The sequence below is a fragment of the Embiotoca jacksoni genome, unplaced genomic scaffold (genome assembly GCF_022577435.1).
Source record: "Embiotoca jacksoni isolate LCO1_2020_lvr unplaced genomic scaffold, fEmbJac1.0.p SCAF_39, whole genome shotgun sequence".
NCBI lineage: Eukaryota > Metazoa > Chordata > Actinopteri > Embiotocidae > Embiotoca > Embiotoca jacksoni.
Window position 1 is genome coordinate 264718 of NW_027185391.1, and position 27508 is coordinate 292225.

Genomic DNA, 27508 nt, shown 5'->3' on the forward strand with positions numbered 1-27508 from the left:
TAACACCATCACAATCTAACAAACACACACACACACACACACACACACACACACACACACACACACACACACACACACACACACACACACACACACACACACACACAATCTAACACACACACACACACACACACACACACACACACACACACACACACACACACACACACACACACACAACCTAACACACACAACCTAACACACACACAATCTAACACATCACAATCTAACACACACACACACACACACACACACACACACACACACACACACACAACCTAACACACACACAATCTAAGACATCACAATCTAACACACACACACACACACACACACACACACACACAATCTAACACATACAATCTAACACACACACACACACACACACACACACACACACACACACACACACACACACACACACACACACACACACACACACACACACACACACACACACAATCTAACACATACAATCTAACACACCCGACCTACAGGTGTATTCATCTTCCCAGCCGGGCTGACAGACAGCAGGTGAGGGAGAACATCACAGGTGCAACCAATGTTCCTGATGTGCAGTGAATGAGTCTGTATGTAAAATCAGAGAAGATTAAATAATTTGTGCAACATTTAGAGCTTTTTCAATTGTTAAATTTTTTTTTTTTTCTGTTGTGGATTAATTTAAGGAACAGTTCTTCATTAATATTTTCCCTCTCCTTTGGTTGTTCAAGGCTTTTAAACACTACACATACTTACATGATGGTTCTCTAACTTTAGAATCTCCACCAGTCACATCTGGTTTTTAGATTTTTCTCTTGCAGAGCTCCAGATGTCCAGGCAGATATTGACATTTAATTTAAATGCGAATCAAATAAGTAATGATCTTCACAATGTCACAACCTCATAGTGTAAGTTTCTATGGCAACACACATTTGGCACAACAATTACTGTTCTGGTGAACGAGTAAAGTCGCTGCCATAAACTATAATATATTAGACCAGATCGAGGCGCTTCAGTAATGTATGTTAATGAGTCTCCATGTAGCTAAAACAGAATAGGGGAAGTAATGAAAAATATAAAATGTCTTGTTATTTACATTTTGATGTTCTGAGATTTTCAGCAGACAAAGTCCAGCCAAAATTAATATTTTTCTAACTTTCCGTATTGATTCTCAGCTTCCACATATTTTCCTGTTTAGTAGCTGCTCCCAACCATCGGCCAGGAGGAGATGAAGATGAACAGTGACTTTACAACAGTTCAATAACACCACCAGGTTGTTCAGCTACACGCTGAAGCTGAGATTTTCACTGTGAACACGTCTTCAGGTTAGTGATGTGAAATCTGGTCTGATACCTCTGATTATCATAAACTATGTACACAGCCTCTCAAAATACACTGTAGAGGAGGAACTGTTATATTTATCTGTTATATGTATTCAATTCAATTCAATTAAATTTTATTTCTATCGCGCCAAATCACAACACAGGTTATTTCATGGCACTTAACACATTAAAGTCTTTACAGCAAGACTTTACAATATTATACAGAGAAACCAACAATTCAACAATTCAACAATTCAACAATTCAACAATTCCACAATCAGCTAGGAGGGAAAAAACTCCTCTTTAAGGGAGAAAAACCTCCAACAGAGGGAAGAAAAACTCCCTTTAACCCTTGTGTTGTCCTCGGGGTCTCTGTGACCCAGGCACTTGTTTTTCTTTGCAAAATGATTTTCACTCCATATTTTCATAGCACCACAGGCACCAAACTATTTATTCTTTTTTTTGCAAATGTGAACAAAATTGACAAGAAACTGATCAAAGTGATTCAACATATGTTTCAATATATTTCAATAAATAATTTAATAAATTAAGTATCAAATCCAGGATAAATACTCTTTCAGACATTCAAAACGTGAAAAAGCCCATGGAAATAAATAAATAAATAATTCAATAAATACAATGCATAAGATAATGTTGCGCTAAATAAAAACATCCTGTAAGGTCACTTGTACTTCCTGTGAGCTAGTAGTGACACGATAAGTGTGCATCCGTCAGGGTACATTCACACAGTTAAACACGTTACAGTACAACAGAAGGTACTGACATGGAGGTGGAGTACATGGTACCTTACATTTTAGACCCATGGACATGTCTAGGGTCACACATTATTTCATCTGTGGTTCATGGCTGCAGTTCCTGTTTGCTGTACTGTGAACCCCCCTGAGAGTCCCAGCGGGGCAGCAGGCCTCACGTGGAGCCTCCGGTCCTCACAGGGCACACACACCAAAGAAAGTCTTCCCCGGCCTGTCCTCCAGTAGATACTGGAGGACCTCATCTTGTCCTCCATCACCGTCCTCAGTCAGTTCCCGGTCCTCAGGTTGAACACAGCTCCCGTGTACACAGCAGAGAACCAGCTGCCGTCCTCATCCGTGTCGGCGCTGGCCGTCCTCTGACATGCCGTCTGGACAGAGTGTATGATGGTCTGGTAGCCCTTGTGTTGTCCTCAGGTCTCTGTGACCCAGGTCCACAGGTATCAACGGGGAGACCAACTTGATCACTCGTGTTGTCCTCAGGTCCCTGTGACCTGGGCCTCGTGCTCAACGCAACCCTCGTCCTCGGCTCTCTGACCCAGGCCTCCGTTTTTGCTACATATAAACGTGTCCAATTCCATTGTAACTGAAGAAGAATACATTTATTGTGTAATGTCTGTTGTAATCATATTGTTTATGTGCTACTTGTTCTTAATCTTGTCTTTTTTGTGGAATGTTTCCAACAGTCACAGAGATGTTATGAGGAAACAATCGGTTTTCCGCGGGGGTATTGTTCCTGTTGGTGATATTCATAAATGGACAAACGTGTCATTGCCAAAAGAAACACAAAGGTAAGTGTTAAAAAACACACCAAAAAAAAAAGCAAACCGTCACCGAGTCAGCAGGTTTGTCAGGACAGCAGAGTGAATACAAGAAGCCCATTATAGGACTCTAAATGTAGACAAAGAAGCGCTTGTAATTCTGAAATGAGTTGGTCCATTCGCGAGTACACCAACACAACCTGTCTTCTCCCCTGCGGTACTGAAAATGTTTGGGAAATACAAAGTCACGTATGTAGAGCTGCTTCTGGCTTTGTAGCTTCTATACTATTGTAGTAATGTATTGAGGATAGTAATAATTTGAGAATACACAGTTGCACAAAGAACGAGTACTTCATGTAGTGACACACATGTTGTTGTTGTTTTGTTTGTTTTCTTTATTTACCCTGCACAGGCTCCACGTATCTGAACGAGCTGAGACTCGTTTTGGTTGGAAAAACCGGATTGGGCAAGACTTTGTCAGGAAACACCATCCTGGGCCACGTTGATGCCTTCAAAGAGGACACGTCACCTGAATCTATGACTAAAGAATGCCAAAAACAACAAGTGAAATACGGCGACAGGAAACTCGTTGTCATCGACTCTCCGGGGCTGTTTGACGCCAACAAAACCCAACAACAAGTGAAAGTCAGCATCGAGAGCATCGAGAGGAAAACACGACACCAGTGAGATGTACCGCGAAGGCCAGAGGAGACTCGAGGAGAGGAGGGAGAAGAGGAGGCAGGAGGAAGAGCGAAGGACAAGGCAGGAGGAGGACAGGTTCAGAGAGCCTAAGAGAAATGCAGACTGGTGTAAAGCAGCAGGTTGGCGTCGCTGGGAGCTTCACCCTTCGTACGCTCTCTTGGTACTGGATGGAGGACAGGGACTAAGAAACGTCTACGATTGGACAACGGACATGTTTCTCTGAGTGAGTCGCCTGTGACCAAATGAACAATTGGTAATAGAGGCCTGACGGTTGTACAATTTATAAAAAAAATAAATAGGACTCGCGTCCCATGCACACCCCTCGTCCTCGGGTCCCACGCACACCCCTCATCCTCGTGTCCCACCCACACCCCTCGTCCTCGGGTCCCACGCACACCCCTCGTCCTCGGGTCCCACGCACACCCCTCGTCCTCGGGTCCCACGCACACCCCTCGTCCTCGCATCTCCCGTAGGCAAACAAAAAAAAGCAGAGAGATGGACTCGACCGCCTGTGGAAAATCTCAACCCGGTCCACGTTTTGTCTAGTTTGCGTAGGAGCAAACGTAACATATTAATCTAGCCTCGGTGACACGTGCGGACACGCGACTCTGTCCTGCACATCGAAGCCATGGCTGCATGTTTCACAGCCGAACAGGTCGTGCAACAGCTCATGTCGGACGTACAGCAAGATTACGAAGAGGAAGCGGAGGACGTGTCTGAGGAAGAAGACGGGGAAGAGTACAACCCGGACCACGACGAGTCCGCCTCAGAAGACGAAGAACAGGAAATTCCCCGGGGTGAAACTCTCCTCTCCAAAAACGGAAAAATAACATGGTCGTCAGCGTCGTACGCCAAAGGGTCAAGTAGAGCTGGAGGACAGCCGGCGGGGACCGTGACGGAGCCAGGTCCCATCGCGTATGCGGCGTCGCACGCCCACGACATAGCTTCTACCTTCTCCCTGTTTGTCACGCCGGCGATAGAAACAATCCTCCTGGAGATGACCAATCCTCAGGGTTTCAGAAGGTACGGAGACGGCTGGAAAGCGATGAGCGAGACCGATCTGCGCGCATACATAGGGCTGCTCATCCTAGCCGGTGTCTACAGGTCCCGAGGCGAGGCCGCGGCCAGTCTATGGGACGTGGAGAGCGGAAGGGTTATTTTCCTTGCCACTATGCCACTCAAAGTCTATCACACTTACTCGAGACTTTTACGGTTCGACAACCGCGAGACGAGACCCGCCAGACGTGCTACGGACAAACTGGCAGCCGTACAAGAGGTCTGGGACGCGTGGGTGGAGCGACTGCTGCACCTCTACAACCCAGGGCCCGAAGTGACCGTGGATGAGCAGCTGGTGCCATTCAGAGGTGGGGTTTCTATATTTTTGTTGTTGTTGTGTTGTTGTTCACAGTTTTTACAAAATAAAATAACCCTGTGATTGCCAGCTTTCCTCTCGCTCTACCCACTAGAGAAAAAACAAAATTATAAAAAATAATAAAAACTAAAAAAACATAAACAACCAAATGTCTTGTCCCCTCTCCAAAGGTCGTTGTCCGTTCCATCAGTACATGCCCAGCAAGCCTGCGAAATACGGGGTCAAGTCGTGGGTGGTTTGCGACGTGAGATCCAGCTACGCTTGGAAGATGCAAGTCTGCACCAGGAAGGCTAGCAGCAGTGGCTCGGAGAAGAACCAAGGGATGCGAGTCGTGCTCGATGTGACGGAGGGTCTCGGCGGTCGCAACATGACCCGCGACAACTTCTTCACTTCTTACGAACTCGGACGACAGCTCCTGAAGAGGAACGTCACCGTGGTCGGCACGGTGCGCAAGAACAAACCCGAGCTTCCGTCTGCGCTGCTTACACCAAAGGACAGACGGGTGTTCTCGTCAAAGTTCGCCTTCACGCCCACAACCGCTCTAGTGTCCTACTTCCCAAAGAAAAACAAGAACGTGATACTCATGAGCACGCGCCACACAGAGGCCGCTGTCAGCGATCGAGACGACAGGAAGCCTGCCATCGTCCTCGACTACAACTGCCACAAAGGAGGTGTGGACAACCAAGATAAGGTGATAGGAACGTACAGTTGCAGACGGAAGACCACTCGCTGGCCCCTGGTCGTATTCCACAACATCATCGACGTGTCCTCCTACAACGCCTTTGTGATATGGAGAGAGCTAACAAGAAGAGGGTGTTCCTGGAGCAGCTGGGCAAGGCGCTTGTAACACATATGATATAACACTGGACGGTTTGACCCAGAGGACACTGGGTGTACATACGATATGAGATAACGCTGGACGGTTTGACCCGAGGACACTGGGTGTACATACGATATGAGATAACGCTGGACGGTTTGACCCAGAGGACACTGGGTGTACATACGATATGAGATAACGCTGGACGGTTTGACCCGAGGACACTGGGTGTACATACGATATGAGATAACGCTGGACGGTTTGACCCAGAGGACACTGGGTGTACATACGATATGAGATAACGCTGGACGGTTTGACCCAGAGGACACTGGGTGTACATACGATATGAGATAATGTTGGACGGTGCCATTCATGCCAATAAAGAGATCGGCCTGTCAAGTGTCTAATGAACTCTATAACAGGCTTAACTCGCTGTAATAATCCCACCTTCAAGGTTCAAGGCTCATTTTCCCATCACATCCATATTAATACACATACAGTGGAACGAGATCTCGTTTCTCAGGACGAGAGCGTGAAAAGATAATTATCAAAAAAATTCCTGAACACAATTAAAATATGCAGCTAAAAACATACATAAAACATACCAAAGACGCAGAATTAAAAAGACAATAATAGAACAGCAGAGATCGCCTGAAAAGTAAGAGGTCATAAATATAAGACATAACATAAAGAATGTCCTCTAGTAAAGGACTCAGTAAAACAGCATCAAGTCCAGCAAGGTGCAGAGTGTTAAACGTTGAACAGTTTTATCACCTGTGGAAAGAAGCTGTTCTAGAGTCTGTAGTTGGATTTGATAGAGCAGAAGATCAAACAGTCCATTTCTTTAATTCTGCTTAAAATCCAGCAGATTTTATGGAAGAAATGAGTGAGAAGTGTCTGTGTTTGTTAAGAATGACGCTCTGGACGAGCAGATCTGACTTTACTGAGGTAACTGCAGGGTTTTCAGTTCTTACTGGGAAACCTGTTATGATATGGGACTGGATAGGACCCGAACGCAGGCACAGAATCGAGATCAGGTAAAGAACAGACGTTATTTTCCCGTGGATGTGTCCAGGCAGGTTGGCAGGGGGTCACGGAAGACCCAGGCAGAGTAGGGGCTGGATCACTGTGGGGTTTCCAGAGGTCCGACACAGAGCAGCAGGAAGACCATGAGGTCAATCCGAGGTGAGACACTGGAACAGGGCGGATGGACCGCAGGGTCGACGACAGGTTGCAGGTGAGTGAACGTAGCAGATAGTCTGGACCGACAACCCAGGACTGCAGGACCAGGGCTGATATATTGGCAGGTGGTGATCAGCTGGATTGTCAGCAGCTGTGCAGGCTGATCGGGGGCGTGGCCATGGGAGGAGTCTGGAGGCGGGCAGAGGAAGACACAGACCAAAACACCAAGCACATGGCAAACAGCAACAAACAGAGGAATGACAGAACACATCAGGAGGAGATCGGGGGAACAAAAGGTGAACACAGGGTCAGACAGGGATCCTGACAATAACTCACCATCCTGCCTTTTGATACACAAGCTGTTGCTGTCATTCGGATCAGAGGAGGCTCATTCAAATCACATCTATCAGATACATTTCAGTTATTTCCAGACAAACAAGCGTTAGTTGTGGAGTGCCACAAGACTCGGTGCTAGGTCCGATACCTTTCCCATTATACATGCTTCCATTAGGCGATATCATAAAATCAATGTTTAAACTTCCATTGTTATGCAGATGAAACCTGCTGATATCTTTCTATGAAACCAGACGAGATAAATCAGAGGGCCTGGATGAGTTAACGTGACAGATATTGAAGCTGGGATGGCAACACCACGGAAGGAGAACCATCTGTTCGTAGAGGCTCCAAAACATCTGGTGATGAGCTGCATCGTGTTGTGGGAAAACGCTTTGCTTCCTAATATAACACCGTTTCCATGGCAGCGTGGCCGACGCCCATCTTCCCTTCAGTCGATGTCTGTGGTATGTCACCCTTCATCAAACCCACCACACATGAACACAGACAGCTCAACCAATCAGGGTCAAGCTCTGGTACACAGGAAGAACTTTCACCCTGAACAAACATTCAGGATCTAAAATCCCAACGAGAGTTCAGAGGTTCTGTTCAGAGAATAGGAATCATCGGAACCGCCAGAACCCGCTTCAATCCTATATTATTCCCAAAATGAACTCCGATTGGCACAGAAAAGGCCTTTAATGGGAGACCTCTGGAACCGAACCCCAAAAACTCACCAGAAACAGATTTTAATGGAGATTCACTGCGGCAGCTGTGTTGGAGACGGAACCGGTGGACAACAGCCTCAAGAAGCTGAAACCCAAAACAACCTACAGAACCTTCAACCATCCAAGATTCATCACAGCTTACAAACAAAACGCTTCTGGATCCACATTAAACCCCTCAATCACCATCCAGAACCCGTCCCACCGACCAGAACCCGTCCCACCATCCAGAACCCATTCCACCGACAAGAACCCGTCCCACCGACCAGAACCCGTCCCACCATCCAGAACCCATTCCACCGACAAGAACCCGTCCCACCGACCAGAACCCATCCCACCATCCAGAACCCTTCCCACCGACCAGAAACTGTCCCACCGTCTAGAACCCGTCCCACCGTGCAGAACCCTTCCCACCAGAACCCTTCCCACCGTCCAGAACCCGTCTCACCATCCAGAACCTTAACATTAACAGCAGTTTATCACTGATGATGTCATTGATGATGAGGGAGAGTGGTTCTGGATTGGTTGGACCTTTTGGTTTTTCCCAATGACGGCCAGCATTTTGTAAAAAATATAAATGTATATTTTTAGATGTTTTCTTCAATACTTTCTTCTTTGGTGTGAAGCTGAGGAACAGACAGAGTCCCAGAGAAAGAAGAGTCTGGAACACGTTGTTGTCCGATCTCAGGTCTCTGAGTTAATAAAGCCTCAGTTACCTCATAACTATACATAATGTGCTCAGAGCTGTTTCTTTTTCCACTAAACGCTGGCTGTGGGGAAGAAAGTCCACTTCAGCCAGCTGGGAATCATAAAATCCGTGGAACATTTTCTTCTAACAGGTTTGGAAAGCAGCTTGCAAACAAAGCAGAAACATTTCTATTGTCATTTAGTTGGAGGACAAGCTGCTTCCTCTAAAGTAGAGAAGTGAGCACAATCCAGGTGAGCTGTCAGTGGAGACATCACCTGTCCGTCCACCATCCGGTTCCTCTTCCTGTCATCCAGCTCTGACCAGAAGTCTCTGGGTTCCAAGACACTTCTTATTCTTCAGCTTCAGTGGTTCATCACATTCAGTTTGGATAAATAAAGAGACACGGAGAGTCCGACGGAGAGACGGAGGTCTTCTGAACATTATGTACATGCAGTTCATTCAAAACGTATACGTCAGTGTTATGTGTGTGTGTCCTGTGCTCTCTCTCTCTCTCTCTCTCTCTCTCTCTCTCTCTCTCTCTTTCTCCCCCTCAGATCCCCCCCAGGTTCCTCCCGGTTCCCCCCGGGTTCCCTCCAGGTTGACTCCATGATCCTGCCTGCAGCTACCAGCTGAAACCCTGATTGAACGCGGCTGCGGTCAATCAGCTGATTGGTTCCCCAGTGGATAAGAGGCTGGGGAAGCCAGGAAGACAATCCCATGTGGGCCAGCTAGCACGTTACATTTTGTAGGTGTTTTGTGTGCCTGTGCATTGGTAGGTGACCATTTAGCTAGCTTGTGCATTGTGGTAGATTGAGCATTGATGTAGTGTCGCTTTTCCCCTTTTAGGAAAGTAGTTCTGTTTGTGCCTTATATTGAGTTATTGTTAATTAATCCCTTTTGTTTATTCATTCGTTGCCCGTGATCATTTTTCCCTACTTTATTTACGTTGTTACTCCCTGCCTGCTCTAGACATCAGTCGGGGAACGTAACAGTCAGTATTCTGTGAGCTTAATTATCACCTCAGGTTTAATATGCATGAGCATATGTCATTACTTGTGTGGTGTCCAATATAAGTGTTTTAAACTGAACAAGACATAAACATGTTGCTGAACCTGAATAAAACTGTACACCATCCACATGCCAATATTTTGTATTCTTATCTGTCAGACTACTCCCAGTCTCTGTCTCCTCCCACTCTGTCTGTTTCCTCCAACTCTGTCGGTCTCCTCCCACTATCACTGTCAGACTCCTCCCACTCTGTCTGTCTCCTCCTACTCTGTATGTCTCCTCCCACTCTGTCTGTCTCCTCCAACTATCACTGTTGGACTCCCCCCAGTCTCTGTCTCCTCCGACTCTATCTGTCTCCTCCGACTCTATCTGTCTGTCTCCTCCCACTCTGTCTGTCTCCTCCAACTATCACTGCTGGACTCCTCCCAGTCTCTGTCTCCTCCAACTCGGTCTGTCTCCTCGCACTTTGTCGGTCTCCTCCAACTATTGCTGTCGGACTCCTCCAACTCTGTCTGTCTCCTCCCACTCTGTCTGTCTCCTCCAACTATCGCTGTCTGTTTCCTCCCACTCTGTATGTCTCCTCCCACTCTCTCTGTTGGACTCCTCCAACTCTATCTGTCTCCTCCCACTCTGTCTGTCTCCTCCCACTATCGCTGTCGGACTCCTCCCAACTCTGTAAGACTCCTCCAACTCTGTCTGTCTCCTCCAACTCTGTCTGTTTCCTCCCACTCTCTCTGTCTCCTCCCAGTCTGTCTGTTTCCTCCAACTCTGTCGGTCTCCCCCCACTATCACTGTCGGACTCCTCCCACTGTCGGTCTCCTCCAACTCTATCTGTCTCCTCCCACTCTGTCTGTCTCCTCCAACTATCGCTGTTGGACTCCTCCCACTATGTCTGTCTCCTCCCATTCTGTCTTTCTCCTCCCACTATCACTGTCGGACTCCTCCCACTCGGTCTGTCTCCTCCCACTCTCTCTGTCGGACTCCTCCCATTTTGTCTGTCTCCTCCAACTCTGTCTGTCTCCTCCAACTATCGCTGTCTGTTTCCTCCCACTCTCGCTGTATCCTCCCACTATCACTGTCGGACTCCTCCCACTATATCTGTCTCCTCCCACTCTATTTGTCTCCTCCCACTCTGTCTGTCTCATCCAACTCTGTCTTCCGCCTCCAACTCTGTCTGTCTCCTCCAACTATCGCTGTCGGACTCCTCCCACTATGTCTGTCTTCTCCCACTCTGTCTGTCTCCTCCCGCTATCGCTGTCGGACTCCTCCCACTCTGTCTGTCTCCTCCCACTCTGTATGTCTCCTCCCACTCTCTCTGTCTCCTCCCACTATCACTGTCGGACTCCTCCCACTCTATCTGTCTCCTCCCACTCTGTCTGTCTCCTCCAAATATCGCCGTCGACTCCTCCCACTATGTATGTCTCCTCCCACTCTGTCTGTCTCCTCTCACTATCACTGTCAGACTCCTCCCACTATGTATGTCTCATCCAACTCTGTCTTCTGCCTCCAACTCTGTCTGTCTCCTCCAACTATCGCTGTCAGACTCCTCCCACTCTGTATGTCTCCTCCAACTCTGTCTGTTTCCTCCCACTCTCTCTGTCTCCTCCCAGTCTGTCTGTTTCCTCCCACTCTCGCTGTATCCTCCCACTATCACTGTCAGACTCCTCCCACTATATCTGTCTCCTCCCACTCTATTTGTCTCCTCCCACTCTGTCTGTCTCATCCAACTCTGTCTTCCGCCTCCAACTCTGTCTGTCTCCTCCAACTATCGCTGTCGGACTCCTCCCACTATGTCTGTCTTCTCCCACTCTGTCTGTCTCCTCCCGCTATCGCTGTCGGACTCCTCCCACTCTGTCTGTCTCCTCCCACTCTGTATGTCTCCTCCCACTCTGTATGTCTCCTCCCACTCTCTCTGTCTCCTCCCACTATCACTGTCAGACTCCTCCCACTCTATCTGTCTCCTCCCACTCTGTCTGTCTCCTCCAAATATCGCCGTCGACTCCTCCCACTATGTATGTCTCCTCCCACTCTGTCTGTCTCCTCTCACTATCACTGTCAGACTCCTCCCACTATGTATGTCTCATCCAACTCTGCCTTCTGCCTCCAACTCTGTCTGTCTCCTCCAACTATCGCTGTCAGACTCCTCCCACTCTGTATGTCTCCTCCCACTATCACTCTCGGACTCCTCCAACTCTGTCTGTCTCCTCCCACTCTGTCTGTCTCCTCCAACTACCGCTGTCTGTTTCCTCCCACTCTCTCTGTATCCTCCCACTATCACTGTCGGACTCCTCCCACTATATCTGTCTCCTCCCACTCTGTCTGTCTCCTCCCACTATCACTGTCAGACTCCTCCCACTATGTATGTCTCCTCCCACTCTGTATGTCTCCTCCCACTATCACTGTCGGACTCCTCCCACTATGTCTGTTTCCTCCCACTCTGTATGTCTCCTCCCACTCTCTCTGTTGGACTCCTCCAAATCTGTCTGTCTCCTCCCAATGTGTCTGTCTACAACTATCGCTGTGGGACTCTTCCCACTCTGTCTGTCTCATCCAACTCTGTCTTCCTCCTCCAACTCTGTCTGTCTCCTGTCACTCTGTCTGTCTCCTCCCACTCTCTTTGTCTCCTCCAACTCTGTCTTTCTCCTCCAACTCTGTCCGTCTCCTGCCACTCTGTCTGTCTCCTCCCACTCTGTCTGACCTGAGGACAGTTCAACCATACTGTCTGTCTTTAATTGTCTCTGCTGTTCGTCGTTATAAAAGCAGGCTGCTCTCCTCTGTGTTATTGTCCTCTCCTGCCGGCGGTGGTTAATATTGGAAAAGTGTGATTATTCTGTGGCGGAATGTCGAGCAATTACACCCACAATGCCCCCTCCCCCCCCCCCCCTCCAACCAACCAACCAACCAATTACCTTTTATTGTAGTGCTGGTGTTAGGGCCATTTTTTAAATGAGGAACATTCTCATTGGGCCACAATACCCTGCAGTGTTCATGGTGTGTGTGTGTGTGGAGGGTTTATCACCAGCGGCTCCTTTTAAAGCTTCAATCATACCTGTCCACGTGTGTCTTCTTGTGATGCTGCATGTCTTCTGCATATTGTCATCATGTCTTTTTGACTCCGTCAGGCTCCGTGTGTCTCCCTTCTGAGACCTTCCTGCCATTCCACATGCGGGAGGGGGGGGTTGTAAAAGTTCAGGACATGGTCAACAGAGATCCTTGAAATGTCCAGAAAGTCTACGGCGATGAAGCGACGAGCCGGGCGAGGTGTTGTGGTGACATCATGTTTCAAGAGAGGCGGAGCGTCACTGTCCAAGACCGAAGAAGAAGACACGTCAGGTCAGGAGACACCAGCTGGGTTTCAGAGTGAGTCAGACTGTCAACACCAAGTTCTACTGGGACCTCCTGAGGGGAACATTCCACCTCAACTGTGTTGCCATGGTAACAGGGTTCTCCACCATGACAACACGCCGCTCAGTGAAATGAAAACACACAAGGCGGAGCATCTGTTAACAGAACCAGACTCAGAGGTGGGCAAAGCTAGAGAGGGTTTCTGCCCCTCCAACACAAACTGGGAGCTGGTTCCACAGGGGAGGAGCCTGAAAACTGAAGCTCCGCCTCCCATTATCGTTGTTAGTGTTGTTGTGAGCGTTGTTAGTGTTGTTATTGTTCTTGTTAGTGTTGTTAGCGTTGTTCTTGTTCTTGTTAGTGTTGTTATTGTTCTTGTTATCATTGTTAGTGTTGTTGTGAGCGTTGTTAGCGTTGTTAGCATTGTTATTGTTCTTGTTATCGTTGTTAGTGTTGTCGTGAGCGTTGTTAGTGTTGTTATTGTTCTTGTTATCATTGTTAGTGTTGTTGTGAGCGTTGTTAGCATGGTTATTGTTCTTGTTATCGTTGTTAGTGTTGTTATTGTTCTTGTTATCATTGTTAGCGTTGTTACTGTTGTTGTTAGTGTTGTTAGCATTGTTAGTGTTGTTGTGAGCGTTGTTAGTGTTGTTATTGTTCTTGTTATCATTGTTGAAAGCGTTGTTAGTGTTGTTGTTAGCGTTGTTAGTGTTGTTATTGTTCTTGTTAGTGTTGTTAGCGTTGTTAGTGTTGTTATTGTTCTTGTTAGTGTTGTTAGCGTTGTTAGCATTGTTATTGTTCTTGTTATCATTGTTAGTGTTGTTGTGAGCATTGTTAGTGTTGTTATTGTTCTTGTTAGTGTTGTTAGCGTTGTTAGTGTTGTTATTGTTCTTGTTATCATTGTTAGAGTTGTTAGCGTTGTTAGCGTTGTTATTGTTCTTGTTATTATTGTTAGTGTTGTTAGTGTTGTTGTTAGCGTTGTTAGTGTTGTTATTGTTCTTGTTAGTGTTGTTAGCGTTGTTAGTGTTGTTATTGTTCTTGTTAGTGTTGTTAGCGTTGTTAGCATTGTTATTGTTCTTGTTATCATTGTTAGTGTTGTTGTGAGCATTGTTAGTGTTGTTATTGTTCTTGTTAGTGTTGTTAGCGTTGTTAGTGTTGTTATTGTTCTTGTTATCATTGTTAGAGTTGTTAGCGTTGTTAGCGTTGTTATTGTTCTTGTTATTATTGTTAGTGTTGTTAGTGTTGTTGTTAGCGTTGTTAGTGTTGTTATTGTTCTTGTTAGTGTTGTTAGCGTTGTTAGTGTTGTTATTGTTCTTGTTAGTGTTGTTAGCGTTGTTAGCATTGTTATTGTTCTTGTTATCATTGTTAGTGTTGTTGTGAGCATTGTTAGTGTTGTTATTGTTCTTGTTAGTGTTGTTAGCGTTGTTAGTGTTGTTATTGTTCTTGTTATCATTGTTAGAGTTGTTAGCGTTGTTAGCGTTGTTATTGTTCTTGTTATTATTGTTAGTGTTGTTAGTGTTGTTGTTAGCGTTGTTAGTGTTGTTATTGTTCTTGTTAGTGTTGTTATTGTTCTTGTTAGTGTTGTTATTGTTCTTGTTATCATTGTTAGTGTTGTTAGCGTTGTTAGTGTTGTTATTGTTCTTGTTATTATTGTTAGTGTTGTTAGTGTTGTTATTGTTCTTGTTATCATTGTTAGTGTTGTTAGCGTTGTTAGTGTTGTTATTGTTCTTGTTATTATTGTTAGTGTTGTTAGTGTTGTTGTTAGCGTTGTTAGTGTTGTTATTGTTCTTGTTAGTGTTGTTAGCGTTGTTAGCATTGTTATTGTTCTTGTTAGTGTTGTTATTGTTCTTGTTAGCGTTGTTAGCGTTGTTAGTGTTGTTATTGTTCTTGTTATCATTGTTAGTGTTGTTATTGTTCTTGTTATCATTGTTGGCGTTGTTAGTGTTGTTATTGTTCTTGCTAGTGTTGTTAGTGTTGTTATTGTTCTTGTTAGTTTTGTTAGCGTTGTTAGTGTTGTTATTGTTCTTGTTATCATTGTTAGTGTTGTTAGTGTTGTTATTGTTCTTGTTAGTGTTGTTAGCGTTGTTAGTGTTGTTATTGTTCTTGTTATCATTGTTAGTGTTGTTAGCATTGTTATTGTTCTTGTTAGTGTTGTTAGTGTTGTTATTGTTCTTGTTAGTGTTGTTAGCGTTGTTAGTGTTGTTATTGTTCTTGTTATCATTGTTAGCGTTGTTAGTGTTGTTATTGTTCTTGTTAGTGTTGTTATTGTTCTTGTTATCATTGTTAGCGTTGTTAGTGTTGTTATTGTTCTTGCTAGTGTTGTTAGTGTTGTTATTGTTCTTGTTAGTGTTGTTAGCGTTGTTAGTGTTGTTATTGTTCTTGTTATCATTGTTAGTGTTGTTAGTGTTGTTATTGTTCTTGTTAGTGTTGTTAGCGTTGTTAGTGTTGTTATTGTTCTTGTTATCATTGTTAGTGTTGTTATTGTTCTTGTTAGTGTTGTTAGCGTTGTTAGTGTTGTTATTGTTCTTGTTATCATTGTTAGTGTTGTTAGTGTTGTTATTGTTCTTGTTAGTGTTGTTAGCGTTGTTATTGTTGTTATTGTTCTTGTTATCATTGTTAGTGTTGTTAGCATTGTTATTGTTCTTGTTAGTGTTGTTAGTGTTGTTATTGTTCTTGTTAGTGTTGTTAGCGTTGTTAGTGTTGTTATTGTTCTTGTTATCATTGTTAGTGTTGTTAGTGTTGTTATTGTTCTTGTTAGTGTTGTTAGCGTTGTTATTGTTCTTGTTAGTGTTGTTAGCGTTGTTAGTGTTGTTATTGTTCTTGTTATCATTGTTAGTGTTGTTATTGTTCTTGTTATCATTGTTAGCGTTGTTAGTGTTGTTATTGTTCTTGCTAGTGTTGTTAGCGTTGTTAGTGTTGTTATTGTTCTTGTTATCATTGTTAGTGTTGTTAGTGTTGTTATTGTTCTTGTTAGTGTTGTTAGTGTTGTTATTGTTCTTGTTAGTGTTGTTAGCGTTGTTAGTGTTGTTATTGTTCTTGTTATCATTGTTAGTGTTGTTAGTGTTGTTATTGTTCTTGTTAGTGTTGTTAGCGTTGTTATTGTTCTTGTTAGTGTTGTTAGCGTTGTTAGTGTTGTTATTGTTCTTGTTATCATTGTTAGTGTTGTTATTGTTCTTGTTAGTGTTGTTAGCGTTGTTAGTGTTGTTATTGTTCTTGTTATCATTGTTAGTGTTGTTAGTGTTGTTATTGTTCTTGTTAGTGTTGTTAGCGTTGTTAGTGTTGTTATTGTTCTTGTTAGTGTTGTTAGCGTTGTTATTGTTCTTGTTAGTGTTGTTAGCGTTGTTAGTGTTGTTATTGTTCTTGTTATCATTGTTAGTGTTGTTATTGTTCTTGTTAGTGTTGTTAGCGTTGTTAGTGTTGTTATTGTTCTTGTTATCATTGTTAGTGTTGTTAGTGTTGTTATTGTTCTTGTTAGTGTTGTTAGCGTTGTTAGCGTTGTTAGTGTTGTTATTGTTCTTGTTATCATTGTTAGTGTTGTTAGTGTTGTTGTTAGCGTTGTTAGTGTTGTTATTGTTCTTGTTATCATTGTTAGTGTTGTTAGTGTTGTTGTTAGCGTTGTTAGTGTTGTTATTGTTCTTGTTAGTGTTGTTAGCGTTGTTAGTGTTGTTATTGTTCTTGTTATCATTGTTAGTGTTGTTGTGAGCGTTGTTAGTGTTGTTATTGTTCTTGCTAGCGTTGTTAGTGTTGTTAGCGTTGTTGTTAGCATTGTTAGCATTGTTATTGTTCTTGTTATCGTTGTTAGTGTTAGTTTTAAATACATGTATTTATGGATTTCAGTTATATCAAAGAAGAAATATTTATGTGCATTAGAAATACAGTTGTGAATCTTTCAGTGTGCGCTCATGAATTATGAGACAGATCTGAATCCGTAAACAATCCTAGTTAGTGTATTAATGTGTACAAGATGATTCAGAACAGAGATAGGTGTTCATTTTCAGTGTGTGAATTCAAAACATGAGTGATTCAAAGGTAATTGTAATGATTTGAATATGATATTTTGCTTGTGATCTTGGAGCTGGGAGAAGTGATGCCGATGCAGCAGGACCAGCTGTTCCACTGCAAACATCCACATCTCCGATCAGCAGAAATATCAGTGGGCTGATAGGACACCACCTGATCAGCTGTCTGGTCAGTGAGGCAGATTATTCCAAGAAAACTCATCACAGTCACTCAGACATCTTTTCAACAAGACTCCGAGGAGAAATCCTCCTTTTAGGTAGACCACACGCTGCTCTGTGTATTATGTGTTGCTTTAATAATTTTATCTCTGAATACCGCTCTATGGGGACAATGGATGAGAACGTAAAAGCCTTCTTCCTCATTTACTCCCTCCTATGTCTGCTGTCATCTCTGCTCTCTGTGCTGTGCTAAATCACTGCCTCTGCAAAGGGCCTCTATGCTAATGAAGTCATTTATCTGCAGAGGGAAAGGGCAGAGCATGTGGAAACAATAATGTGTCTGTCGTTGAGACCGCTCTGAAGGGCTGGAGGTAACAGAAAGGCCCAGACTCTCCTCAACAACCGTATTATGACTCAAGCACCTATTACGGGGCTAAAGACACTAATGTGAGTCACGAATCAGAAGTGACAGGAGGGGAGAGAACACGAGGGGGAGGGGGGGACAGAAGAAGAAGACCATGAGGGGAAGCTGACAGGACAGTTAGGAGGTAATCTCAGCAATCAAATTGATGACACTCAACAGCATCAACAAACTCCTGCTGAGGTCATGAAATCAGGATGTGAAGCTCTGATGGAGCTCAAACATGAAACATGAACTCCTCTAAAACAACCAAGCAGGACTGTCTTCTGCAGAAAATAACATTCTATTAATCTCATCAATCTGTTCATCTCTGTTGTCATGGTGACAGATTCAGAAGGACAACTAATACAACCTAACTGAGGGGGAGGAGGGGGGAGGGGCCACGAGCCAAGGCTGGACCACAACAGTGATGTTATCCTCCTGTTCAGTGACTACAAACACAAACTGTGTGTCAGCGCTCCGCTCCACCGATCGATCCTGATGGTTCAGGTTGTAAATTACAAACTTGCTGTACTCTGTCCAGACATCTACAGACGTTCAACAGGCCTGCTGAGCATTAAATGACATGGATGAAGTTTTAAAAAGGGCTGTGATGTTCAAAGTTCTTTACCCCGTTGGGATTATTTTCTTCTACGGTCACATGTTGATCAGACAGCCGTCTCCAGAGGTCCGTACCCTCTAACGACAGTCTGCTTCCTGACCCTGTCAAACTCTTTTCTGAAACACTTTTCTGAGACCTGGATGGGAAACGTCATGAGGCCATATAAATATATGCTGGAGAGTTCATGAGGAAGCGAGACCTGTGGTGCTGAGAGGATCTGCCTGCTGGAACCACAATGTTCTATTCCACTTTGTCCGGTGTGTTTTTGCCATGTTGGTTCATTGAGACTTATAAGCATGGACAACCTCACAGATATTCTCAGAACGCAACCGGAGGCCCCCAAATCTTAATCTTCATCAGCTGCTGTCAAAGGATCTGACCACATCATTATTAGATTATTTAAAACTTCCTAAACAATGAAAACTATGGTTAATAATCATGTATTAGTGCTCACGCTACTGAACACAGTCTGCTGCTGCAGACTTCCTGCTGTGACTCTGTTGAACAATTAAAAACTCAACAGGAAAATATGGAAACAAATAAACAGATGAGATGTTTACCAACAGAGAAATAAAAACATCCCATCAGCTGGGATCAATAATCAGCCTCAAACTGAGGATCAATAATTTAACTGCAGCTCACCTGAAGGTAGCTCCACCTCCTGATCAATCCTGATCAATCCTCAACTATCCTCAACTATTCTCTCTGTGTTGGAGATCATTATTGATAAAGTTACTGCTGTTGTGTGTCAAATGAAATATAAACAACAGAAATATTTACTATTGCTGCTACATTAAAATAATTTAAACAAACAATAACCTCCAGGTCGCTCAACACACAGTCACCTCCTGTTGGAGATCCAAGTCACGCCCACCAATAGAAACCTCGGGCTCATCCAGCAGTATAAGCCCCGCCCACTGCATCCAACTCAACTTGCAGCCAAATGTTTTTGACTTGTTACCAAAAAGGCGGGACTTCTATGACCAAAAAAAGTTCCGTTCCTTTCTTCAGTTGATAACTACATAAAAAAATGACGCAAATTTGCAGAAAAGACGACAAACTTCTCAGCAGCCACAAAAAAACTGGAGAAAACATGTTGACTCGTCTCGTGCAACAGAACCAAAAGGAAACCTCAGCAGCAGACGTTCATCTTCACTCGCCGACAGAGAAACGGACACATCTGTCTTCACAATCTTTAACAACCAAACGCAGCAAGATAACTGCTGCCGGCTTCAACCTCAAACTGGACGAATTGTTCTGAAAACCACAACAAACGAGGAAGCACACGTAGGGTTTAACTAAAAGAAATTAGTTTTATAAGACAAAACAAATGAAAACAATATTAACGATAAAAGAACTAAGTGACACTCTGGAGGTTGCAGCTTTTAAACTCCTTGGAGGCCGTTGCCAGCAGAGCTTTAAGCCTGAACCGGCCGGGATCAGCTCGTAGCGGCCGTCACTAAACTAAACGTGCTGAGGCGGCTGGATGTTCTGCCACACAATCAGAGACCACAATGGAGACAGTTGAACATTCAGCTGATGGGCAGCAGGTCTGGTGGACGTTCAGCATGTCTTCTAAAAACACTTCTAACATCGGTGGCATCGTGTTGGTGATAAAACCGCCTAATTTAAAGTGGCTTCGTATTGTGACCGGTCCAAAGCACCGCTGTGAACTATTCCTGCTGTTTCATCCACCACGTCTGTCAGGTGGATGTCGTATCTTGGCACAGTAAACAAAAGTGTTATGTTTAAGAAGAAAAGCATTAAATAACATAGATATGATAAAAATGAAATACAAAAAGACAAAGAGGATCAGAAATACTTATCCACAGTTCCAGTGATTCAACTTAGGATAAGTTGAAAATTAGTCATTTCCCCAAATACAGGAAATACAAGTTTGAGGTTAGAAGTCGCCGCGATGCTGTAGCCAGATTATAATTATGATAACAAGACGTTTTCATTGATTCAAATTCTTACTGGATATTCAAGATGAGGAACGACTGTCGTTCTTTATTCCTGTTTCCAAAGACAACCATTTCTGTCTTCATATGTCTGTAGGAAACGTTCAGAGTAAATCTGACACTATTTGTCATGGAGATGTGCTGCAGTCAAAATGATCAGTAAATAAAATCAGAGTTTCTCCAGTAGATGGAATTCTAATCATTATTTTGTAGAAACACCTGCTGAGTCTTTTGTACGTGTGAACGGTGGCCGAGCAGCAAGGTGAATGTTTGTCTGTCTGTCTTTCCTTTATATGACCTCTATGGCACCTCCTGTCCTCATTACAACTGTGATGCTGAGGTGTGACCTTCACATATTCAAGGCTTCTCTCCTACAATGTGTCTGTAAACACATTATGGCTTACTATGTGTGCTGTATAAGTGAAGTCTTCATCTCTAAAGGTACGCTGTAATCAGTTGGAGTCCAGATACATATCAGAAATGTATTTTTGATTGGTGTCAAGTATATAACCAGTCAGAACTACGTCTGATGTAACTCTGCTGGATTAAAGGTACTCGTCCTAAACATGTCTGAGTTCAGAGGGTTGATGAGGTTCGACAAAATTAACATTATATTATTGGGTGTTCCTAGTTCCGGTCCGTCTGGGGATCAGGTGACCAGGTCTCAACAAGTCAAATGTGGGACACAGAGTATGTTTGAGTGGGGCAATGTGGGACATGTTACCAATGCTGAAAATATGTTTATTCAACATAAAAAATGAACACATACAAAAAGCAATTCAGGTTACAGGTCGGAATTTAACGAGTACAAGGAAACAACACATGACAGGTGATCAAATACACATTAAAATATAACCGATGTAACTCAGTGCTTTTCTTCCTCTCATTCTTTGGGGGACTGTGGGCCCATAAACACTTTCAGCACCATGGAGAGCACCGGACACCAGCCTAGTATTCAAATTAAAAACACCTCACTGGATCATATGATCCTTATCTGTCTTCTAAACCAAATTAATCTTACCTGAGATGTTCTTCTGGACTCTATAGTTTTTGTTTGAACGTGCAGCTTCCATTAATATATAATATAATAATAATATAATAAGGCCTTCTCCTTTAGCTGTATCCAATGTTGCTCTTCACTTGAATTTCACTCTTGATAAGTTCAACAGAGCACCTGTTTTGTTGGTCGGTCCACGCTGCCGTCATGAGGGAAGACACTATATGTACAGAAGCCTTGGTAACAGGATGCTGAAGAGAAAAGATGCAACAGCAATCATATTTGGTGTCTTTGTGCTCTGAAGCAGGTTTGACCACTTCTCAACAACAGGAGCTCTTCTCTCCACAATGTCCTGCTGGCGTGGCACACAGTATTCTTCATAAAGTTCATCCATGTACAGTGTTCCCTGATCTGGAGGATCTCCACTGCATCACAGAGATGGGAGAACGTGAACCTACTTTTCAGTGTCAAGCTTGCAACATTCCTCTAGTAGTTGTTGTCTGAGAAGTCGTACCACTTTTCAAGGTAGTTGAATGCAGCCTTGTAGAAGTTGGAAAGATCAAGTTTGATGTCTGCTGCCTGTTGGTCTGGAGACTGTTGGAGAAAAGCACTGGTCTCCATCCCGAAGACTTTCAGCAGCATGGCATCATGGAAGATATTCAGCACATTATTCAGGAAGGAAAGGTGGATATGTAGCTCCACAGGTTGCCCGTCATTGTCCTGATCATTTTCAAACAGGGGATCCTCTCCCAGCAACGAGAAATAGCTCTTCATAGCTGTCCAGCTGTTACGTAGCATCTTGACAGCGGGCCACAAACTTAGTAGGAACGTGTCTCAGTACAACCTCATAGTCTTCTTCAACAAATCCAACAGTGCTTTTTATTCCTCTGTTGGTTTTGAGGATGCTGAAGTGATGAAATATTTTGTTCATTGTGGTGCCTCGACAATGAAAGTTTCATAATTTTAGGGAAGCAGTAACAGTAATTATTTCTATTAACTTGATTGCAATGCTTTTGGAAAGTACAGACAATAAACATGTGAAGACGTTTCGTGTTTACATCCATGTCTTGTTTTGGTCTAATATTGTTTTTCATTTCTTCTAACTTTGTTTTCAATCTGCTTTTATTGCATAATTGATCGTTACTGGCCTGATTTGATTTAATTCTATCTGTTTTTAAGCCAGAGAAGCTGAGTCTTTCAATTCAACAGTCGATCTATGTTCTCACTCTAAGTGAAGGTCATGAGCTTTGGATGGTGACTGAAAGCACAGATCTCATCTGGCCTGAGAACACCTGCTGCTCTCGAGAGGGATGACTGGACTCCCCCTGCTCCCCATGTTCCACCTGCTCCACCTGCTCCACCTACTCCCCCTTCTCCCCATGTTCCACCTGCTCCACCTGCTGCTACCTGACTCCTGATGAGCAGTAGAAAACAGACAGATGTGTTTGAACTGATGTTGTGCAGCACTTTAGCAGAGGCTGCTGGTCCTGAGGGTGCTCCAGGTCTCTGCACCCAGAACCTCTTTCACCTTTCACCTCAGCCTCCGCCTGGAGACAGTCCATGTGTTGGTGAAGACATCCTGGTTCTGGTACCCATGGAGACCCGGCCCAGTGCTGCACTGACCTCACATGAAGTTGGCGTTAGAAAAAACGATCTCTGTCAGTCAGAGTCTGAGAAACGAAATGCTCCAACTCCTACTTTTACTGTCAGCTTACATTTTAATTATACATTCACCTTGAATTTACCTCACATTTCACTTTTCATTAATTTTGTTTGCAGGGTTCCGTTACTATAAAATACGGTAATTCTTGATCTATTTGCACATTTCCATTTGGTTTCTTTTTACTGTTGCCAACATGTTTTTATGTTTGAACATTTTAAGTTACTATTCACTATGTTTTTATTACCACTATCATTATTATTATTATTCAGTTTAAGGTTAGCATTAATATGTTGTATACTCTTCATTCAATAAAGTGTAGTGATTGTGATGGACTCGACACTGCTGCAATGCCATCCAGTGCACGAGAGTCATTGTGTGTGTTGGAGTACGCTTGTATATTTTATATATATGTATACAGTATATATATGTTTATATTAACCATGATATCCCCCCAACAGCTCCTGAAGTCTCAGAGTGTAAATGGGGAGACGTTCCTCCTGACTGATGTGTGGGCATATTGTACATGGCAGGATTTTCTCTTGTGCCCTGGAGATCATGCAGAGATTTGCAAACTCAGTGTTGAGTCAGACGGTAGGCCCGTCAGAGGCAGTTTGTCTTTGCATTAATAGTGTCTGGCTGTTTCAGGACGTGTGACTGTGTTCAATTAGCAGGCTTTGCTGAGTAAAACAAATGTTTGCTTTAAAGCCAGCGGTGTGCAACTTCTTCAATTAAACGTCCCTTTGAAGAACTTCTTGAACAACATTAAAATCTATAAAAAAAAAAAAAAATGCTAAAAGGTTCATTCCACATATTTTAAGATGAACAAATATTGGAACAAACATTTGTGTCTGATATGTTTTTTGCAAACAGTTTAATTCACTAACCGAAATTCAAATAATAATAATAATATATATATATATAATACGAATATACAAATATTATTCATTTCAAAGGTTTAACTGCTGGATACAAGATGAATCCTCGAGATGTCACAGTAAACTGAACTAAATATCACGTATCAGTCAGTCGCAACTTTCACTCATTAAAACTGAACTTTGCTGCTGTGACACGTTTAAGATGTCATGTAACCAGTGACAACGTGAGATACAAACACATTATTACTGCCTGTGCCTGAGCGAGACCGCAGGTCGGCTGAACGCCGCAACTTTTCAAATTAAAAGCCCTCCAGTTTCACACAGGGGGCAGCTACATAGTAGGTTTATACTTAGACGTGTTTCCTTCAGGAGGAGCAGGGGATCCCAACTGAAGTGAAACACTGGATTTTAACAGTTAAATCTGATATGAGAACGCTTTATTCAATACTTTTCAAACCAGTTTGGTCACACAGGAGTTGATGTTCTGGTTGTGGGGTAAAGGAGAGGGGTCTATGTTGATGTGTATGTCTTGCTTTAAATTCATGTCATGAATATGTGAAAGAGACGAGTTCAAAATAAAATAGTTACATTGCTTTTTATATGAAGGAATATCCACCACAGTTGGGTAGCAACAAAGATGAATATAAGAGTAGCTGACAAAACATAAATGCTTTCAGTCATATTTACTGACCGACGCTTGAGGTGACTACCAGGACATACTTTTCATCTTGACTCACATTAGCTTGTATCATTAATTAAGTTGATAGGAATTGACAAAGCTTGAAAATAAGGTTATTGTATTGATGCTATGATGGAGGGACTAAAGAAAGAAGAGAGGTGTCTCCACTCTGAAAGTGTTTTCCTTCATCACTGAAACATGAATTATTCCTCGGTTTTCCTTCTTTCTCTGAACATTCAGACTTCATTAAATTAAAGATCTTGTGTGTTTTGAAAATCACTATCTTTGGTGTGTAATTGGCCTCCAGTGGAGCCTTCTGTCTTTACCTAACCCACTCCAGTCAGTGCACATTAACATCCTCTTCTTCCACACTCTCCAAACACAATCCCTCCATCCGAAGGAAACAAACACACAACCTGCTGGCAAAAACGTGATGCTGTGATGATAGAACCATCCGAGGGGAGGACGTGCACACGTGGAACAAAGACGCTGGGATGGTAATTACTTTTGACGAAGTGGAACGAGTGGGGGCAGAAACACTGCTTGTCATCTTATATGGATGTTACGTGCAATACTTTGGAAAAAAAAAGAAGCTGTAATTATCCAAAGTGGCGACAGTTAAAAATGAGACAGATTACACTTATTTTCAGCATTCAACATTCACTCTCTTTCTTTTGCAGTTCCTTTCCACCATATTATTGTACATGTATTTATGTGGACGACTGATACTTTCCCTGGTTTTTGAAAAGTTTATTTAGTTTCCTCCCCATAACAGCTGTACCTATTTGTAGCTGTATCTGTTTGTTTGTTATTGTGTCCCCATGTGTCCTGTGTCCTCCTCTCCCCGCCTCCTGTCACCTCCCATGGCCACACCCCTCACCGGTCGGAGGGAGGAAAGACAGAGACTTAAGGTATCACCCCTGTACAAACAACAAAGACTGTTTTTTGAACTTATCCTGCCTGTTACCAGAGTGTGTGCCTGCGTTTGGGTCCAGATACACCTCACCTCACAACAATCACACGTGTAGAGTGAGCTTCAACCGATGTGGTCATTGCTCTCTGACCTCAATAAGGTGTTTCCATCCAGAGAGCTGCTGCTCACTGGGTGTTTTTGTGCCATTGTGAAAGTCTGTTGAGTTTGAAAATCCCTGGCTGGTCTACACTAACCGTAAAAGTTGAGGACATGTTCTCCACGTTAGAACATTAGGTAGAAGAGACAGACTGAAGCTGGATGTATATCTCACACCGTGAGAGTCGTGTTTAGTCAAGTAATAAAAGAACACGGGGACTTAGGCGCCAGTTTTGTTAGTGGATTGGCTGCTAATGTGAATTCGGAGAAAAACAAAATTATTTCAGAAGATAAATAGTGATTGACAGGTGCCATGTCCAAGGAAAGTAGTGCTCACTGCAGAGTTGGGAGAGGTGGAGCTGGACTGGAGGTGCATCATTTCTAAGACATGATTCACAGTCAACTGACCGGCTCGATTTTTGTTTATGTATTTAAAACATAGCTTGACCCCTCCGAGGATCACCACCTCCACTTGGTGGAGGGGTGGGCGTGTCTCAGTGATCCTGGGAGCTGGGTTGTCGGGGACAACAGAGTGGACGGATTGAGCACCCAGGATGAAACGCAGCTCAGAGGATACAGCCTGGATGGGGGAAACCGGGGAACCCTCCTGGAGCTGGACCTGGGAGGGGAGCTCACCAGTGAGTGGCTGCTGGCTGGGCCTTTGCTTATGGGGCCCGGCTGGGCTCAGTCCAAAGAAAAGTGGACCCACCACCTGCAGGGAGAAACATCTGGGTGGGAAGCAATGTCAGCTGGACAAGCTGAACCCTGGCGACAAAGACTAAATCGAGGGATGTGAAACGCCACCTTGCTAGTGGGAAAATAGTCAGAGCTGGTGCAGGAGGAGGATCGGTATGGGTAGATTTAGATAGAGTTTTACCTGGAGGACAAGAGAATCCCCTCCATGCACCTGCGGGTTGCTAGAAGGAAGGCTCTGACTGTTGTTTGTGTTTACGCACCAAACAGCAGCTCAGAGTAGCCGGCCCTCTTGGAGTCGGTGGAAGAAGTCCTGGAAAGGGGAACACTTGCAGACTCTGTAGTGCTTTTGTTGGACGTCACGGCACATGTGGGCAACAATGGAGAAAGCTGGCGGAGGATGATTGGGAGGAACAGCCTCTCCGATCTAAACCCAAATGGTGCTTAGTTGTTGGACTTCTGTGCTATCCCGGGTCGGACATAACGAACACCATGTTGGAGCATCAGGTGACTCATAAGTGTGTACCTGGTACAAGAACACCTTTGGCCAGAGATCAATGATCCACTTTGTAGTCGTATCATCTGATCTGCAGCTGTATGTCTTGGACACTCAGGGGAAGAGAGGAGCAGAGCTGTCAACTGATCACCACCTGGTGGTGAGTTGGATCACACGGTATGGCCAACCCAAGAACCTGATGGTGAACACCGGGGTGGAGGGAAGGAGGCCTTTTAGGTCTGCTTGATTCAGGGGTCTCCCGAAGCAGCTGAGGGTACTGGTAGGCCACTAGGGCTGTGGCTGCTGCGGTTACAGACACAAAAAGTCAAGAAAGTTCTGGCAAACCATCCAATGACTCAGGAAGGGAAAGCTGGGCTTTCCCCAGGTGGTTCCCAGCAGGAGAAGAGATCTGCTTACTGGGACTGGGGATATCGTCGCCAGGGCTGTCCTTTGTCACCGATCCTGTTTGTGACCTTCATGGACAGGTTATCTAGGAGCAGTCGGGGGGAGAAGAACATCAGGTTTGGGGGTCTCGGGATCGCCTCTCTGCTGTTTTCAGATGATGTGGTCCTGTTGGCCTCTTCAGACTCCCAGCATGCAATGGGGCGGTTTGCAGCCAAGTGTGAAGCGGTGGGGATGAGAGTCAGTACCTCCAAATCTGAGGCCATGGTTCTCTGCTGGAAACCGGTGGATTGCTCCCTCCAGATGGGGACAGAGTTCCTGCCTCAAGTGAAGGAGATTGACAGGCGGATCTGGGCGGCGGCAGGAAAACAGGCGCTTCACTGGACTGTTTTGGTGAAGATGAGCTGAGTTGGAAGGACAAGTTTTCAATCTACGTTCCGACCTTCACCGATGG

The 27508-nt window shown here is 44.1% G+C and overlaps 1 protein-coding gene across 1 annotated transcript; it reads left to right on the plus strand.

Annotated features, from left to right (window-relative positions):
- Positions 1-4183: 4183 nt before the first annotated feature.
- LOC138208548 (piggyBac transposable element-derived protein 4-like) lies at positions 4184-5788 on the plus strand. Its single transcript, XM_069166508.1, is given in 3 exon segments — positions 4184-4919; positions 5098-5724; positions 5727-5788. Coding segments are annotated over 3 exon segments (1425 nt in total).
- Positions 5789-27508: the final 21720 nt, after the last annotated feature.